The sequence below is a fragment of the Aulostomus chinensis genome, chromosome 1 (genome assembly GCF_037954235.1).
Source record: "Aulostomus chinensis isolate RoL2024-O1b breed Wild chromosome 1, RoL_Achi_v1.0, whole genome shotgun sequence".
Classification (NCBI taxonomy): Eukaryota; Metazoa; Chordata; class Actinopteri; order Syngnathiformes; family Aulostomidae; genus Aulostomus; species Aulostomus chinensis.
In genome coordinates, this window is record NC_141320.1 from 9,808,920 (window position 1) to 9,828,576 (window position 19,657).

Sequence of the window (19,657 nt, forward strand, 5' to 3'; positions counted from 1 at the left end):
TTAGCTGGACAGTTTAAAGACACAGGAGGTTCTGATGGAGGCCTCAGGCACCACCTTGCAGGAAGTCCCTCTGCACCCACGTTTCTGGGACATTGTCTTTACAAACTGCAGTGAACTTTAGATGTGCTGGTTTATAGTATTTCACTGTAACAGTTATGAATGAAACAAACTAGAAATTATCAGTATTTTGTGAAACTGTCCATCATGTCTGAAATATTTTGATGTCACTTTGGGGCCCAACATCTCCCTGAGGGCCTCCTGCAGTTGGTCTGAAGTCTGATCAAACACCAGAGAACAAAGCAAATATGACTAAAACGGTTCTGAGGAAGTTCTGGGGAGAACCTTTATTGTTGTTCTGAAGCTCTGCTTCTATGTTCCTACCTGAGAGTCTCCAGCCTCCAGTGAGGATCCTTCAGTCCAGCAGACAGCAGCTCCACTCCTGGGCCTCCTGGATGATTGAACCTCAGGTGCAGCTCTCTCAGGTGGGAGGGGTTGGAGCTCAGAGCCGAGGCCAGAGAAGTAAAACCTTCCTCTCTGATCCCACAACCTAAAAGGCTGCAGTTAAGAGAACAGAGTTAATTCACTGTTCTACCAAATCCTGGAACCTGAACCTCTCAGATGTTGATGGTCTTCACTCCAAGTTAGTGAGGTGTTTATAGTTGCTTTAGCAGTGCCAGGCTAAAGGCTGTGGTCCAACTGCACCGTCACAGTGACAGTTTCGTCAGGAACAAAGCTACCAGGCCTCAGTAATCTACTACCAGCAGGATATTCCAGAGGAACTGTTGACAAACAGCTGGATTCTGTCCATCTGCTCTCACTGCTTCCCACACCAGCAGCTGCTTTGTCAAGTTCCTCTGGTCTTCACCAACAAATGGAACACTTCCTCCTCCAGTCTTTGTTCTGACTTCTCTCTGGTGACCTGCCTTGATCAGTGAGGTTTCTGCTGTTTCACTGTCATGACAGCGTGCAGGTTGTTGAGTCCCGTCACTCACGACAGGAGTTCACCTTCTCACTACCCTCTGATAAAACGCTTCTTTCTCCATTACTAGAGAATCTATCACACATTCATAGTTAAGGATGAACCACAGGAACAAGCTCCTCCTCCACTGTGTTACCATGGTGACGAGTCCCCACCCACATCAAAGAGAGACGTGTTCAACCAGAAGTGCTTGGAGTCGCTGCACTAAGCAGGCAGACACCTCTGGGTGGCTGGAGCCTTTTTATGGAGGCGGCAGCAAACGCTGCTGCTGCCTGGAAACAACTGGAAATCCAGGCTGGAGGTCAGGAAAACAACACATTGGACTCAGGCACTCGAGCTGAAGTTGACCATCACTTCTTGAGTGACGTCCCACTGCTCCATGGTTACCACTGAGGGAGGTTTGGAAGGTGACTATTTATAAAGAACAGATTCACAGCAGTCGTTGACAGGCATTCCTGCTGTTGCCATAGCAACCAACCTGCCTCCGTGATGTGGCTCATCACTGTATAAGTGTCAGGTGACCTGAGGTTGGAGAAAGGGCTGGTAGCTCTGCTTCCACTGTAGGAGATCACGACGACGCTGACCGACACTTCTGAGCGTTTGAAATTCCTCCAAATGTCAGACGGCCGGTTGCTCACTGATCAGGCTTCAATCGACCCTCCAGAATAAAACTGACCTTCATGTGGCTTGAACATCGGCTCAAATCTCTTCATTAAGAACATGTTTTGTTGTCACAGTGACCTTTGAACCCCAAAATCTAACCAGTTCATCATGAACGTTTGAGTCAAAGTAAAGAAATTGTGGGTGGAGTGGAGGCCTGCTAAGATGAGAGCTGGACTGACCTGAGAGTTTCCAGGTGACAGTGTGGATCCTCCAGTCCAGCACACAGCAGCTCCACTCCTGAATCCTGCAGCAGGTTCCAGCTCAGGTCCAGTTCTCTCAGATTGGAGGACTGAGAGCTGAGAACTGAAGACAGAACTGAACAACTTCTCTCTGAGAGCTTACACTTCACCAGCCTGAAGAAGAAATGGAAACATGAGCAAACATGGCGTCAACACCAACTCATCAATGATGAAATCTGTTCTCATCTCTGGTTCAGGATCAGCTTTGATATGTGGACGTTTGGAGTTGAAGCCTCATTTGCATATTTAAACAGGTTGATAGGGAACCTTCTTTCTACATTGTATTAATAAATAAATTAATATACATATATACGTATATATATATATATATATATATACATATATAAATATATATGTATATATATATATATATATATATGTATAGATAGATAGATGGATATGTTTATATATATGCTTTCAATTAAATTGATGTCTTCCTGGTTGATGGTTTGACTCCATTTTGAATCAGTTTCTAGTTCTGTCTTTCTTCCTTCCTTCATTCTTCAACATTGTTCTCTCTTCACCAGAGCTTTGATCCTCATCTTCCTGTATTTCACTGCTCCATTTTAATTCTCTTTGTCTTTTGCCATCATTTCCTCTCTGCCTCTGTTTTATTCCCATTCATTATTTTCATGCGTCCATCGGTCTCAGGTGTGTCTTTGTCTCATGGCTCTGATCTCTGCTTTGTTGTCTTTCTCGTCTCCAGCAGGAGGCACCAGACCAGGAAAACCTGACACTGACATTTTTCCCTCTGAGCGATGAAACAAGACAGGAATGATCACCATTCAGAGAGAATGGAACTGGTCTGATCATGAGTGGGAGGATGTCTGCTCCACACACACACACACACACACACACACACACACACACACACACACACACACACACACACACACACACACACACACACACAAACCCTCTGGAGGTCTGCCCTCCAGTTTCAGTTCAGCTTCCTTTCATTCCAGGTCATCATCACTCCTTCAACTGAGTCTCTTCCACACATCAGATCAAAGTCTTCAGTCTTGTCCAGCAGCACCAGAGTGAAGCCTCTTCAGCTCTGAAACCATCTTTGTCAGCTGCAGCAGCAGCAGCATGGAGGACAGTGACAGTATTCCTGACTCAAAGAGCGCCGCTTGAACTCAGACGCTTGAATTTGTGTCTGAGATGATGGAAAGTCTCACATCAGCTGAGGATGCCAGAGCCACAGCTCTTCACTCTGCACTGAGCCATTTTCACCACCAGGGGGAGCTCTGGAAGAAGGCTTTTCCTCTGCTGCAGTTAAGCTCTCAGTCCATTCATTCTTACACCCCCCCCCCCCCAGCTCCCAGCTGTTTGACCTGTTGTCCTCCAGGAGGCGCTACCACTGCATCAGGGCTCAGATGAACAGGGTCAAGGACAGTTTGTCCCCCCGAGCCAGAACCCCTCTGACCTCCACCTTGTCCTCTATGCTGCCCCCTTCCAGACGACCACACTGATGAGATCTTTCTTGCAGCTTCAGTCTCTTGTTCTGTAGCTTTGATGCTCTCTCTTCTGATCAGCTTGGCAACTCTGAAGCTTTTTCAACTGAAGGAACGTCTCAGAAAATGTTCCTACAAACACGTTTGGATTGGAGAAAACCTCCACCAGGAGAGGGTGGAGTGGAGGCCTGCTAAGATGAGAGCTGGACTCTGACCTGAGAGTTTCCAGGTGACAGTGTGGATCCTCCAGTCCAGCACACAGCAGCTCCACTCCTGAATCCTGCAGCAGGTTCAGGCTCAGGTCCAGTTCTCTCAGACTGGAGGACTGAGAGCTGAGAACTGAAGACAGAACTGAACAACTTCTCTCTGAGAGCTCACACTCCCTCAGCCTGAAGAAGAAATGGAAACATGAGCAAACATGGCGTCAACACCAACTCATCAATGATGAAATCTGTTCTCATCTCTGGTTCAGGATCAGCTTTGATATATGGACGTTTGGAGTTGAAGCCTCATTTGCATATTTAAACAGGTTGATAGGGAACCTTCAAGAACTTTGATAGAACATTGAAATGTCATGGTGGGAAAATGAAGTCATCATTGATCCTGAAGATGTCACTAAGAGGCTGTCAGTGCTGGATGATGATGTCACAGTCAAGTTGGCCTTTGGGATATTAATTGTCATGATTTCATGCTCACAGACGTTTGAGAGTCTCTTGTTTCTTCAGAGTGAATCATTGACTTCTCTCTCCTCTTGCTGTCAGTCTTAATAGCAGGCGTGCCAGCACTCCATGTTTCCTGAGATCTGATCACTGGAACCACATTCAGAGGTGGTCTGGTCCACATGGGGCCACATTCTCCCAGTGGTTTGTCCACCAATGAGTCCTGGGCCCCAGTGAAGGATCAGCTGATGTCCTCTGTTGAAGCAGAAAGACCATCGCTGAGCGAACGGCGGCGTATTATGACACCGTCTGATCACGTGACAGCTCACTGAGAGAGATTCTTCTGACGGCTCTGAGGACAACATGACCTCATGTGGTTGTGTCTCAATCACAGGTCACGTTTCAGGACGTTTGGCTGCCGTGTCCACTCATTCTCTGCTCTCTGTGTCTCTCTCCCACTATCAGATCCAGGTGTGGAACCACTCATCCAGAGATCGATGAACCAGTTTCTAACCCTACCATTCACATGCATCCATCTGTGCTCAGCAAACTGGCGTTCTGATGGACACGCAGAGGAGAGAGAGACATTTTCCTGCCATCGTTTTGGAGAGTCTATGTCAACACTTTGTCTCTTACAAAGACGGAGGAGGTTTCAATCAGTCGGTGGCTGTTTGGAGAATGTAAATGTGGAATAAAACACAACGGCAACACCACTGATCTGTTCAACCACCTCCTGAGGCGCCACACCTGGGCCGGCCAGGACCGCCCTCATGAACCTGAACAGAGCTTTGGTGCACTTTGTTGTGCTGTGATGCTGCAACATGCAAAGCACTGATAATTCAAACAAAAGGTAGACATTTGCCATGAACTGTTGTGTTCTTGTTTCTGTCCATTATTTTAAACCTGATTCCCTCCAGCAAACAGCAGAGATCTGGGACTCCTCCCTGAACTCTCTAGTAGCCTGGTATTCATGGCACAGTTGGACAGTTTAGTTGAAGTCTGGCAAAAAGTGACTGAATCACTTTAGAGACCCCGAATTGAATCGACTCCAATCGTTCTAAATGAATCAAAGCTGCAGTCATGAATCGTGATTCAAATCAAATCTTTGTTAAGGTGAATCATTCCAACCACATAAGATCCATCCAGGTGACGCTCAGTGGGGGAGGCAGGTTTCTGCTACTGACCTGAGAGTTTCCAGGTGACAGTGTGGATCCTCCAGTCCAACAGACAGCAGCTCCACTCCTGAATCCTGCAGCAGGTTCAGGCTCAGGTCCAGTTCTCTCAGACTGGAGGACTGAGAGCTGAGAACTGAAGACAGAACTGAACAACTTCTGTCTGACAGCTCACACGTCTCCAGCCTGAAGAAGAAATGGAAACATGAGCAAACATGGCATCAACACCAACTCATCAATGATGAAATCTGTTCTCATCTCTGGTTCAGGATCAGCTTTGATATGTGGACGTTTGGAGTTGATGCCTCATTTGCATATTTAAACAGGTTGATAGGGAACCTTCTTTCTACATTGTATTAATAAATAAATGAATATATATATATATATATATATATATATATATATATATATATATATATATATATATATATATATATATATATATATCCCACAAGGAGAGGGTGGAGTGGAGGCCTGCTAAGATGAGAGCTGGACTCTGACCCGAGAGTTTCCAGGTGACAGTGGGGATCCTCCAGTCCAGCAGACAGCAGCTCCACTCCTGAATCCTGCAGCAGGTTCAGGCTCAGGTCCAGTTGTCTCAGACTGGAGGACTGAGAGCTGAGAACTGAAGACAGAACTGAACAACTTCTCTCTGAGAGCTCACACGTCTCCAGCCTGAAGAAGAAATGGAAACATGAGCAAACATGGCGTCAACACCAACTCATCAATGATGAAATCTGTTCTCATTCTCTGCTCAGTGAATGATTTTAATTCTTTAGTGTTCATCTTTAAAGCGATACATCACCCAATGAGTGCTTTTGACTTTCAAGTACTCAAAAATATGCGCCTGGACAAGAAGACGATGACCTGGAGAGTTTGGAAACAGAAGTTTCTGGACAGTTTAGCAGTTGGTAGCTGTCGTTATCAGGCTCAAGACTCACCTTTTTAGCTTCGCTTTGAACTGATTTAACTGATGCAGTCTCTTGTATCCTTTAATTTTATCACTATATTTTATCTATTAATTTTTTTATTCTACTTTTTTATTAGCTCTTAAACTTTTAGATTTTATATATATTTTATGTCATTCTGATACTTTAATATGATTGTAATTTCTGTTCTTTCCTATTCTACCTTCTTTTAGTCTTTTAGTTTTTAGTCTTTCAGTTTTTAGCTCCAGTGTTTCCTGGTGGGGGCCCTCCACACTGGGAGGTGTGTCTGGTCCGCCCGCAGGGGCGTCATGCTTGGGATCGTCCAGGCCCAGAGAGCCGGGGGGCTCTGCATTATATGTGGAGTGTACCCGTCTGTCCGGGTCAGGGGGTCTCGGTGGCTTTATATTGTATTTAATGTTTTTCTTTTATTTCTGTGAAGCACTTTGTGTTGCAGTTTCTGTCTGAAAAGTGCCATATGGATATAAATAAATTAAAGTAGCTTCAAGCTAAAGAGACGTGGCCGGATCCTCCTGCATTCTGCAGTCCCACACAAGTCATGCAGGAGGAGAACCTCTCTGAGAGCTCACGACTCCTGTTGGTGAGTTCTTGACCAGCAGAATCCACTTTTTAGGTGAAGCATCACTTTAACAATGTGAACTGGTTTGAACCCACTGGTCTGATTCTGAGGGAGTTTCCAGCTTTACAAGAACAGGAAGCCTCAACTGGTCTGATTGATTTCTACCATTTTCTGATTTTTGGTCTCTTTTGATGACGTGTGCTACAGTGTGATGTCACAGCTGGAGCTGGAGTCTGCCCTCGCACTGCGCGGTGGTGGGCCCTCTGCCCGGATCTCCGGACAGTGCCCCTTGGTGCTCCATGTTGACCTTTGACCTTTAGGATCCGTGTCATCAGTCAGAACTGGGCAGTCCCAGTCCTGAGCAGAATCAGAAGCAGAGCCACATTTCATGGTTCCAAGTCTCTCCACTGGTTGTCTTCCAGTGTGCACATTGATGGTCCTGTTGTGGGCTTGTTGTTCAAGCACTTCCTGGTCTCCACCAGCATGTCTACTGGTCTTCAGTGGATGAACCAGTGCAGCCCCTCAGCTCCTCCTAGGAGTTTAGTCGCTGCTCTAAAGTGCCCACTAAAACCTCTGGTGAGGCCCCTTGAGCTTCAGACTCCCAGCTGCTGGACCAGTCTGAGCCTGACCATCTAAAGAGACACCAGTAAAGACACCAGTCACCACTGACAGGCTTTACTGGTTGGAAGTTGCTCCTTGAAGCATTTGACTCCAAATGGTTTCTACATTATATTAATAAATAAATGAATATACATACACACACACACACACACACACACACACACACACATATATGTATATATATATATATATACACACATATATATACACATATATATATATATATATACATATATATATATACATACATATATGTATATGTATATATATATATAAAATCTATCTATCTATCTATATATACATACATATATATGTATATATAGATAGATAGATAGATAGATAGATGGATATGTTTATATATATGCTTTCAATTAAACTGATGTCTTCCTGGTTGATGGTTTGACTCCATTTTGAATCAGTTTCTAGTTCTGTCTTTCTTCCTTCATTCATTCTTCAACATTGTTCTCTCTTCACCAGAGCTTTGATCCTCATCTTCCTGTATTTCACTGCTCCATTTTAATTCTCTTTGTCTTTTGCCATCATTTCCTCTCTGCCTCTGTTTTATTCCCCTTCATTATTTTCAGTATTATTTTATATATATATATATATATATATATATATATATATATATATATATATACACACACACAGTATATATATATATATATATATATATATATATACTGTATATATATACTGTATATATATACTGTGTATATATATATATATTGTATATATATACTGTATATATATATATACTGTATATATATATGTATATATATATATACATACATACATATACATACATACATACATACATACATACATACATATATATATATATATATATATATATATATATACACATATATATATCCCACCAGGAGAGGGTGGAGTGGAGGCCGGCTAAGATGAGAGCTGGACTCTGACCTGAGAGTTTCCAGGTGACAGTGGGGATCCTCCAGTCCAGCACACAGCAGCTCCACTCCTGAATCCTGCAGCAGGTTCCCACTCAGGTCCAGTTGTCTCAGACTGGAGGACTGAGAGCTGAGAACTGAAGACAGAACTGAACAACTTCTCTCTGAGAGCTCACACTCCCTCAGCCTGAAGAAGAAATGGAAACATGAGCAAACATGGCGTCAACACCAACTCATCAATGATGAAATCTCTTCTCATTCTCTGCTCAGTGAATGATTTAAATTCTTTAGTGTTCATCTTTAAAGCGATACATCACCCAATGAGTGCTTTTGACTTTCAAGTACTCAAAAATACGCGTCTGGACAAGAAGACGATGACCTGGAGAGTTTGGAATCAGAAGTTTCTGGACAGTTTAGCAGTTGGTAGCTGTCGTTATCAGGCTCAAGACTCACCTTTTTAGCTTCGCTTTGAACTGATTTAACTGATGCAGTCTCTTGTATCCTTTAATTGTATCACTATATTTTATCTATTAATTTTTTTATTCTACTTTTTTATTAGCTCTTAAACTTTTAGATTTTATATGTATGTATATATATATACATACATATATATATATATATATATATATATATATATATATATATATATATATATATATATATATACATATATATATCCCACCAGGAGAGGGTGGAGTGGAGGCCGGCTAAGATGAGAGCTGGACTCTGACCTGAGAGTTTCCAGGTGACAGTGGGGATCCTCCAGTCCAGCACACAGCAGCTCCACTCCTGAATCCTGCAGCAGGTTCCCACTCAGGTCCAGTTGTCTCAGACTGGAGGACTGAGAGCTGAGAACTGAAGACAGAACTGAACAACTTCTCTCTGAGAGCTCACACGTCTCCAGCCTGAAGAAGAAATGGAAACATGAGCAAACATGGCGTCAACACCAACTCATCAATGATGAAATCTGTTCTCATTCTCTGCTCAGTGAATGATTTAAATTCTTTAGTGTTCATCTTTAAAGCGATACATCACCCAATGAGTGCTTTTGACTTTCAAGTACTCAAAAATACGCGTCTGGACAAGAAGACGATGACCTGGAGAGTTTGGAATCAGAAGTTTCTGGACAGTTTAGCTGTTGGTAGCTGTCGTTATCAGGCTCAAGACTCACCTTTTTAGCTTCGCTTTGAACTGATTTAACTGATGCAGTCTCTTGTATCCTTTAATTGTATCACTATATTTTATCTATTAATTTTTTTATTCTACTTTTTTATTAGCTCTTAAACTTTTAGATTTTATATGTATGTATATATATATACATACATATATATATATAAAAGTATATATGTATATATATATATATATTTTATGTCATTCTAAAACTTTAATATGATTGTAATTTCTGTTCTTTCCTATTCTACCTTCTTTTAGTCTTTTAGTTTTTAGTCTTTCATTTTGTAGCTCCAGTGTTTCCTGGTGGGGGCCCTCCACACTGGGAGGTGTGTCTGGTCCGCCCGCAGGGGCGTCATGCTTGGGATCGTCCAGGCCCAGAGAGCCGGGGGGCTCTGCATTATATGTGGAGTGTACCCGTCTGTCCGGGTCGGGCGGTCTCGGTGGCTTTATATTGTATTTAATGTTTTTCTTTTATTTCTGTGAAGCACTTTGTGTTGCAGTTTCTGTCTGAAAAGTGCCATATGGATATAAATAAATTAAAGTAGCTTCAAGCTAAAGAGACGTGGCCGGATCCTCCTGCATTCTGCAGTCCCACACAAGTCATGCAGGAGGAGAACCTCTCTGAGAGCTCACGACTCCTGTTGGTGAGTTCTTGACCAGCAGAATCCACTTTTTAGGTGAAGCATCACTTTAACAATGTGAACTAGTTTGAACCCACTGGTCTGATTCTGAGGGAGTTTCCAGCTTTACAAGAACAGGAAGCCTCAACTGGTCTGATTGATTTCTACCATTTTCTGATTTTTGGTCTCTTTTGATGACGTGTGCTACAGTGTGATGTCACAGCTGGAGCTGGAGTCTGCCCTCGCACTGCGCGGTGGTGGGCCCTCTGCCTGGATCTCCGGACAGTGCCCCTTGGTGCTCCAATCTGACCCCTGGACCAGGTAGGCTAGACTCCCTTTCGGCTGGTTGCAGTGGTGACGGGGTGGTCAGCGGGGCCAGTCTGGAAGTTGGCCCCCTGCAGGTCTGGCCCATTCCTCAGCCCCATCACATCACATCTTATGTATCACTCGGCCTTGAGGGGCTGGACCCCCCAATTTTAATCACATCGTAGACATTTAGGGCTTGGGGGAGTGCATGAGGATGTACTGGGAGACTCTGCCGTCTGCAACCGGCGGGGCTCCCATGCCCTGGGTGCTTCCGCCAATTTTAACCACATTCTAGTCATCCACATCATCACATCTACATTCCTACGCACAACACGCACCCTGCACCATGTTGGGATGGGGGGGCAGCTGGGGCAGGGAGTGGGTCCAGTGCTGCCTCCTTTGCTAACTGCACGATTGCAGGCCTGGGGGCCTGGCCGGGGCTCTTTGGGAGGGGGCTGGTCGTCTTCCCAGCATGGTGGTTGGGCTGGGGTTGGTCACGGGCCCTGCTGTTGTGTGGTGGATCGCTCGCTGGTGGTTTCACTAAGTCTGAGGTGCCCTGGACCGTATCAGCATCTATGGAGTGCTCAGCCCCTGTATGGAGGAAGATGAGAGTATGATTGTTTTGTTCGGGGGTGGAAGTCCTGGGCGTGCGTGCCTTCAGCTCACCCTGGCGGGCGGGCTGGGCCTCTCAGGAGAGTGGGGGTTCCCAGCTGGCTGGCTGGTGGTGCCCTATAGCCTGAAGCCCGCCTGCTCTGTGGGGAGGGGGAGAACAGAGGATGGGTGGAGGGGATGGGGATCGGGGGTTGGGGGGGTAGCTCCATTCGGGGCGGTGGGCCTGGTCGTTGTGGTGGGCTGTGGTTGCCCCGCCTGGGTGTGGGGTGTGGGTGGGTGTCGGCCTCACCGCTGGCGGACCTCTTGGGGGGCTCTGGTCGGGTCTCGGGCCAGAGGGGCCCTGTGCCCCTGGGCTCTGCTCATGCTGTGGGGGGGGGGGGGTGCCCGGTGGGACCGGGATCATCTCTGCCCCGTCTCTCTGTGGGTTGCTTCTGGGTGGGGTTTGCTGCTCCTATGCTTTCCTACGGGTCCTGGCATGGGTTTGGCCTGTGGTTGTTTCCTGGGGGAGGGGTGGCCTGGGGCTCCCCGTGTCCTGGGGGTTTCTGGGTGCTCTGGTGGCTTGTTCCTGACCTGCCTGCTATCCTGGACTGGGGGTGCGATGTCCTGGCCCCCCACATCAGCTACAGCCAGCTACGCACAGCATCCAAGACAAACTGTTGCACACACACATACACATACACACACGCATACACACATAAACGCATGCGGTGCACAACTGACCCATAATCACACACTCAGACATTTATCTAAAAATTATATTAAACCAAATGGTAAACCTGCACTGGAAATTCTGCAACCAATGTTTTTTCCTTTTTTTTTCTTTTCTCCTCTCTGTTGTTGTTGGTACTTTTTCTTTGTTTGTTTGTTTGGTTTTTGTTTTTTTGTTTTTTTTCTGCTATTGCTGTTGTTGTTTTTGTCCCCCCCCACTTGTCTTCCCCTGTCCTGTCCCTGCTCTCTCTTCCTGTCCTCTCCTGAGCCTCAGTCCGGTAGCTTCATCAATGAACCAACACCATTCCTAATAAAGTTCAACACAGATGGTGATAGGAGGAGTTTATCAGGTTCCTCCTTAGCAGAGTAGAACTGCTTCAGTCCAACAAAGCACCAGGAACATGGATGCTGCTGCTGAACAGGACAGGTTAAAAAAAAAAACTTGTCTGATTGATTTCTACTATTTTTGGTCTCTTTTGATGACGTGTGCTACAATGTGATGTCACAGCGGCCATATTGGATGAGCTGGAGTCTCTCAGGAAAGTTGTTTTCTTTTTTCTCTCCAAGTCCATTCAGAATGAACCAAAGAAAACACTGCTAATAAACCAGCAGAAGACGATGAGGAAGTTCAAAAGTCTCTGAACTTCAAGTCAGAGGATCGACGTCAGGTTGCCAGCAACAGAGGGACCAACTAGATTAGACTGATGAAGAGCAGCACCTGAAGGCTGCCATCAAAGAAGAAGACCAGAGAAGAGAAGAGACTGAAAAGAGAGGGGAAGATTTGGAGCAACAAACAAGGACGAGGACTTGGTGATGTCTGGACCTGAGACCAGCCACCGCACCTCTGCTGCCTCACAGCTGCTGACCAGCAGGGTGAGGACGCACCCAGAGGTGAACTGCAGTCACTTGAGCAGCGAGTCAGGGAGTTCTTCAACAACAGAGAGGTTCCTATGAACAGGGACCAGATCGCTGCTCGTCCACCAAACCAGAGACACAACAACAGGCTCAGCATCATCGCTCCATTTGTGAGCAGAAAACATGAAGCTGAGGAGCAAAGAGTCCAGGTGTCCATGCAGAAGAGCCTCTCACAAAGACAAACTGAGACTGAGACAGAATCCTGACAAAGAGGAAGAGAATTCAGGACTGGTGGAGAGGAGCTGGAGAGTCCTGATCAGACTGAACGCTCACCTGAGCAGGTAAAAGTGACAGTGGTCAGAGACCTGGAAGATCTTGATCAACATTCATGACAATGTTGAATGTTGAGGAGGAGAGGAGGAGGAGTGAGGAGATGTCCCACTGTCAATGGAGTTGTGCTGTGAAATATCAGCAACCTCAGTTTGGGAGAGATAAATCTGGGAAAACTGGAAGAAAATGAGTGAATCCACACTTTGGAAGTCTTCTGCTGTCAAGATCCAACAATTTAGGAGTTAGAAACTGTCACTGATCAGAGATCCACTTCCACCAGAACATCAGCTTGAACTGTGACTGTTCTGAAGAGGAGTTCAGTTCTGGAGTCAAATGGAGCAGTTTTCAGTCCTTCACTTCACCAGCAGGAGGCTCTGCAGCAACTTCTCCTCAATCAAAGAGAGCGTCATCAGTTTCAGCAGAGATTTAGTGAGCAGCAACTTTGGAGCCTTGGCTGAATGATAATGAGCTGCAGCATGGAGGAGAGGCTCTGAAAGGTTTAGTCCAACCAGGGTCAGAGAGAGAGGGGGCTGTTGCTCTTCAATGCCAGGTTCTTGATCAGATCACCATGGTTACTGAGAAGCTGATGGATGTGTGACCTCTGAAATTGAGGCTGAAAGATGCAGAACCATATTAGTTAGTTGTGTTTCTAGAGCGCCGGGTCACGCGTCGATCAGTTTCATCCACTTCCAGGATGACGTGAAGAGCATCAGGATAAAGTGAGAGTTTGGTTTGTTGGATTTGGTGAAATCTGTTGATCATTCAAAACTGCAGAATTTGTTCCTTCATGTTTAGTGGAGTTTCTATCCAGTTGTTGTAGAACCTAAGAGAACCTGAAAGAACAGAGCAGCACTGATGGACAATCTTTCTATCAATGTGATTGATGGACAGAGGAAAGTCAACTGTTAGTGGCTGGTGGGAGCCACCATTTGCCTGTTTACAGTGGCAGAGATGAAGAAGAACTTCAAACTCAGAACAAACAGGAACAGTTTGGAGGGAACAAATCACCAGAGGCAATGAAGGCTCAGAGCAGAACCTGAGAGTCCTGATTGACAGGAAGTTTCTGGAGAGGACAGCAGGGAATCCTAGGATGAGGTTTGACAGCCATTTTGGACTCTTGTTGACTGACGTTGTCTGTTGAAGGAGTTGAGACAAGTTCCTAAAGAGGAGGGAACCAAGGTGAACAAAGGGTTTGGAGAAAGACTTTGAGAAGAAAAATAGGCTCTGGAGGGAATTTATCAAGCATCCACCAGAGGAAAAGGAGGAGAAGAACAAAGTAAAACCAGAAGAACATCTGATGAGATCAGAACAAAAAGACTCTTCTGATCAGTTGTTGGAGAAACAGAACATGGACATCATGATTGAACTTCAGCCCTCATGAATGCCTTCCCTTCATGTGGAGGAGAGCTTGTTAAACTAGAAGAAATATCTAGTAGTCCAGCTCAGGATGTTCTGCTCTCGTCATTCTGACCAAACTCTTTGGACGGGACATCGGCCAAATGTCCTCCCTGTTCCACCACATTCTGGTCTCTGTTCATTCCTGTTCTATCCTGCTCCAACTTCCCACAGAGACTCAGACCATGAGAGGAAGGAGGATGAGAATCAGAGGTGTTCCTCACGTATGAAGTTCAACTGGTAAAAGTCTCATCACACATCCAGGACTTCATCCACCTACCGAGCTGCAGTTGAAGCTTTGACCACTGGCAGCAGCCTCAGAAGAGCCTCCTCTGAAGCTGAATATTTGCTCAGGTCAAACACGTCCAGATCTTCTGAGGACAGTAAGATGAAGACCAGAGCCGACCACTGAGCTGGAGACAGTTTAGCTGAGGACAGAAGTCCTGATCCCAGCAGACGCTGGATCTCCTCCACCAGAGAACCATCGTTCAGTTCGTTCAGACAGTGGATCAGGTTGATGCTTCTCTCTGGAGACAGATCCTCATTCATCTTCCTCTTGATGAACTCAACTATTTCCTGTTTGGTCTCTGAGCTTCTTCCTGTCTGTGACACCAAACCTTGCAGGAGAGTCTGATTGGTCTGCAGTGAGAGACCCAGGAGGAAGCGGAGGAACAAGTCCAGGTGTCCAGTGGGACTCTTCAAGGCCTGGTCCACAGCTCTCTGGTGCAGGTGTTTTAGTTCAGGTTCACCTCTGAAGACTTGTGACCTCCGGGATGTTTGTTTCTCTGTCAGCAGATTGACTCCAGAGTTGATGAAGGTCAGATGGACATGAAGAGCAGCCAGAAACTCCTGAACACTCAGATGGACGAAGCAGAACACCCGGTCCTGGTACAGTCCTCTCTCCTCTCTGAAGATCTGAGTGAACACTCCTGAGTACACAGAGGCTGCTCTGATGTCGATACCACACTCTGTCAGGTCACATTCATAGAAGATCAGGTTGCCTCTCTGCAGCTGATCAAAAGCCAGGTTTCCCAGAGCCTCCATCATCCTCCTGCTCTCTGGAGTCCAGTGTGGATCCGTCTCAGCTCCTCCATCATATTTGACCTTCTTGACTTTGGCCTGAACCACCAGGAAGTGGATGTACATCTCAGTCAGGGTCTTGGGCAGCTCTCCTCTCTGTCTGGTGGTCAACAGGTCCTCCAGGACGGTCGCAGTGATCCAGCAGAAGACGGGGATGTGACACATGATGTGGAGGCTTCGGGACCTCTTGATGTGGGAGACCATGGTCTCAGCCTGCTCCTCATCACTGAATCTCTTCCTGAAGTATTCCTCCTTCTGGGGTTCAGTGAACCCTCTGACCTCTGTCACCATGTCAACACACTTAGCAGGGATCTGATTGGCTGCTGCAGGTCGTGTGGTCATCAAGAGGTGAGCGGAGGGAAGCAGTGTCCCTCTGATGAGGTTTGTCAGCAGCACGTCCACTGAGGTGGACTCGGTAGCATTGGTCAGGGTCCGGTTGTTGTGGAAGTCCAGAGGGAGTCGACATTCGTCCAGGCCGTCAAAGATCAACGCAACCTGGAACTCTTCCAACCTGCTGATTCCTGCTTCTTTGATTTCAGAGAAGAAGAGATGAACAAGTTCCACCAAGCTGAAGTTCCTCTGCTTCAGCACATTCAGCTCTCTGAAGGTGAACGGGAACATGAAGTCTATGTGCTGGTTGGTTCTGCCTTCAGCCCAGTCCAGAGTCAACTTGTGTGTTAGGACTGTCTTCCCAATGCCAGCCACTCCCTTTGTCAGCACGGTCCTGACTGCTGCTTCTCTTCCAGCTGAGGCTCTAAAGAGGTCTTCTAGTCTGATGGTTGTTTCTGGTGCGGCTGGTTTCCTGGATGCTGCTTCAACCTGTCTGACCTCGTGTTCCTCATTGACCTCTGCAGCCCCTCCCTCGGTGATGTGGAGCTCTGTGTAGATCTGATTCAGAAGGCTTGGGTTTCCTGCTTTAGCGACCCCCTCAAACACACACTCAAACTTCTTCTGCAGGTTGGACTTCAGTTGACGTCGGCAGGCTGCAGCAGTTCCTCCTGAATGAACAAAGAACAAATGGAGTCAAGGGTGAACACTGGGACTCGTCCTGGTCCTGATACATCTGGGTGCAGCAGGAAGGAAGCTGGAACTGGTTTGACGAGGGCTTGAATGTGAGGAACCTTCATTTGGATCAAAACATGATGCACTCCAGCTTTAAAGCTGTTCAAATCATCTTACTGCTGAGCAGACGGTCAGCCAGCTGCTCCTGATTCATTCTCTTCAGGAAGTCCAGTGTGATCTTCATGAACGCCTCTCTGCTCCTCCTCTGCTCCTCCTCATCATCCAACCACTCCTCTGGTTCATCTGGACTCAGAACCCTCCGGAATCTCTTCAGCTCCTTCTTCACAAAGTCAACAACCTTCTCCTCCAGCAGCTGGAACAGAATAAATGTCAGTGTGAAACAAGTGGACGCAATAACAGGTCATGTGACTGAAAACCTGCTGGTCTCCAGTGAGTGACTGAACCCTCACGGACCATAAAGATGGAGTCCAGGTGTGCTGGGTGTTGCTGGATGGACTCACCACCGAGACCATCTGAGTTCTGCTGATCAAGTCTGTGGAGACAAGATGAAGTCAAAGAACCAATAGTAAAGGAACACCAGGGACCTTCATGGTAGCAGGGACCTGGACTCAGCAGAGGTGGGGGGTCAGTGGCTGGTCCCAGACCTGCCCACAGCCCCCTGCTCTTGAGTGGAAGAGATCGTATCAGAACAGACAGTTTACATTCTCACCTGGGATCAGACTCCAGTCCACCTTTGAAGTCTATAGGATGACCCATAGACCAATCACTCTTCATGGACACACAGCTGGGTTCAGGGGGGTCTGGTCTCCTCTGAGAGAACCTGATGGAAACAACACTGATCAATGCTGACGATCAGGAAAAATCATCCAGGAAAACAGGAAAATGTTGAAGGTCAAACGTTTTGATGATGACGATAAAAAAAATGCCTGAGAAAAATTAATTTCAGTCCTCAGAGCTCACCTCTGACCAGAAGACTGTTGACCATCTTTGAAAGAAATCGGCTGATCCATACAGGCGTTGCTTCTGAAGGACACACAGCTGGGTCCAGGTCCAGCTCCAGGTCCAGGTCCAGCTCCAGCTCCAGCTCCAGGACCAGTGGAGTCCAGCCTGGTTTTCTGGGGAGGGGCTCCCTCCTCTAGGTCCTCACTCTGATTCATATCAGAGTTCAAACCTTCACACAAACACAATAACACCTTCATTTATCAACAAGCTTCACATCTCAGGACCCAAACTTGTGACTCCTCCAAGTTCAAATCCTTCTCCTCTTCAGAGACATGGAGGAGAGACATTCATTCTTCTCTGTCTGGAGGAAGGAAGTCATCTGATAGCAGCAAGAAGACCTGAACCTCTGGACTCCAGCAGGACAGTTGAACTTTGTCTGGTTGAGCTGCTCTGAACTGAAAGAGCTGTTATCAGATCCAACATCAAAGTCTGACAAATGAAGGTATCACCATGACGATCAAACTGTTGGTGCCATCACCTTCTGATGGAGAACAGAATCTCCATGAAGCAGCAAGTGCAGGTGAAGGAACCAGCAGCTCTGACTTTGGAAAGATCTCAGTCCAACATTCCCACTCGGAATGTTGATCAAAGCATCAGGAAACTCACACACTCACACACACACACACACACACACACACACACACACACACACACACACACACACACACACACACACACACAACAGACACGCACACACACTCACACTCACACACACATGCACACACAAACACACACGCACACACACACACTCACACGCACACACACACGTGCACACACACTCACAGTCACACACACATGCACACACACACACAAACACACACGCACACACACTCACACACACACAAACACACGCACACACTCACAGTCACACACACATGCACACACACACACAAACACACACGCACACACACACACAAACACACACGCACACACACACATACACTCACACGCACACACACATGCACACACACTCACACTCACACACACACACTCACACTCACAGTCACACACACACACACACTCACACTCACAGTCACACTCACACGCACACACACAGTCACACTCACACACACACACACACACACACACACACACACTCACACACACACTCACACACACGCACACTCACACACACACACACTCACACTCACACACACACGCTCACACACACACACACTCACACACACACACACACACACGCTCACACACACACACACACTCACACACACACACACACACACACACACACACACACACACACTCATTGATCTCTCACCAGGTCACATTTCAGAACCTTCAGCTTTTTGAAATCGTTCATCTTGACACCAATAATCACTGAGATGGTGGGAGAGTCCAGGCAGGACACTCAGGTAACGTCCAGGACGTCAGCACAGGTGAAACTCCATTTAAACCACAAACATCTTGATTGGACGGTCAAATGATGGTTGATCAACCTTTTAATCTTCTGATTCCAGATCTGTTGAACTCACGACGCTAAAAACTGTCACTTACCAAAGTTTCTCACAGAGAAAAGATCTCGATCCACAGAGCAGACGAGGTGAAATAAACTTCTATTAAATTATGGTCACCTGTGCCTGTAATAGAACAGCCTGAACAACATCACATGACTGGACTCTGGTCATCACCATGACAACAGGAGAATAAAGGACAGAGTCCAAGTGCAGCTGCTTTAGTGGAGCTCTTATCAGAGATCAGAGCAGAGATATCAGGAGGAGCATTTCTCCCAGTCAAACCTCCCTCCGGCAGGCAGTGTGGTGGAGAAAGAGATCACCACCATTTTGACAGGTAGAGACGCTTCTTCAAGACATCCCAGCTCAAGGTAAAGACATCTAAAATACACCTTTGCAGACGTCTGCAATTCACGTCTTCATCAGAAACCTGATGAGTCCATTCAGATCTCCACAATGACACAGGAACTCTGGCTGAAAAGAGAAGATATCATTTCAGTCAGCTCTGGTTGAGAGGAACAAAGGAACACAAGAAGAAATGAAATCAGGATGAAAAAGAGGTCAAGAATCTGGGCTTCTCTCAAGGTTTTGCAGCATCAAATGAGGAGAAAGGTTGAAGAGCTTTCTGGTGGCGCCCCTCTTGCATCCCAGTAAATTCCACTGCTGGTGGTCAAACTCACAAGAAACTGAACAGCTTTACCTTGGACATCTTTTATTTAAAGAATCCATCAAAATACTTTGAACGAATTAGAAAGAAATACCAAAAATATGAAATCCAACATTAATAGCTTACATTAAGTGTAAGATTTAATACCCACAAAATAAAAGTGTAAACAAGTGACATACATAAATTATAAATACAATATGAATA

General features: G+C 46.2%; 2 protein-coding genes across 3 annotated transcripts; both read right to left on the reverse strand.

The window, feature by feature from the left end:
* Nucleotides 1-358: 358 nt before the first annotated feature.
* Nucleotides 359-3,799, reverse strand: LOC147270282 (ribonuclease inhibitor-like). The gene is made up of 4 exons (XM_086205138.1): nucleotides 3,774-3,799; nucleotides 3,554-3,727; nucleotides 1,822-1,995; nucleotides 359-555 (listed from the first exon to the last, which is right to left on the reverse strand). The coding sequence occupies exons 1-4, from the start codon at nucleotides 3,797-3,799 to the stop codon at nucleotides 378-380; spliced, it is 552 nt and encodes a 183-aa protein (XP_086061264.1). The 3' UTR covers nucleotides 359-377.
* A 210-nt stretch (nucleotides 3,800-4,009) lies between these two features.
* LOC147270283 (protein NLRC3-like) lies at nucleotides 4,010-18,941 on the reverse strand. 2 transcript variants are annotated; one of them, XM_086222173.1, is made up of 9 exons: nucleotides 18,830-18,941; nucleotides 17,276-17,486; nucleotides 17,025-17,135; nucleotides 16,769-16,847; nucleotides 16,472-16,667; nucleotides 14,493-16,290; nucleotides 8,945-9,118; nucleotides 8,227-8,400; nucleotides 4,010-4,252 (listed from the first exon to the last, which is right to left on the reverse strand). In XM_086222173.1, the coding sequence occupies exons 2-9, from the start codon at nucleotides 17,470-17,472 to the stop codon at nucleotides 4,102-4,104; spliced, it is 2,880 nt and encodes a 959-aa protein (XP_086078299.1). In that variant the 5' UTR covers nucleotides 17,473-17,486; nucleotides 18,830-18,941; the 3' UTR covers nucleotides 4,010-4,101. The 2 variants fall into 2 exon arrangements, with proteins under 2 accessions (XP_086078299.1, XP_086079042.1); XM_086222916.1 differs by lacking the exons at nucleotides 4,010-4,252; nucleotides 8,227-8,400; nucleotides 8,945-9,118 and adding an exon at nucleotides 11,459-11,577.
* Nucleotides 18,942-19,657: the final 716 nt, after the last annotated feature.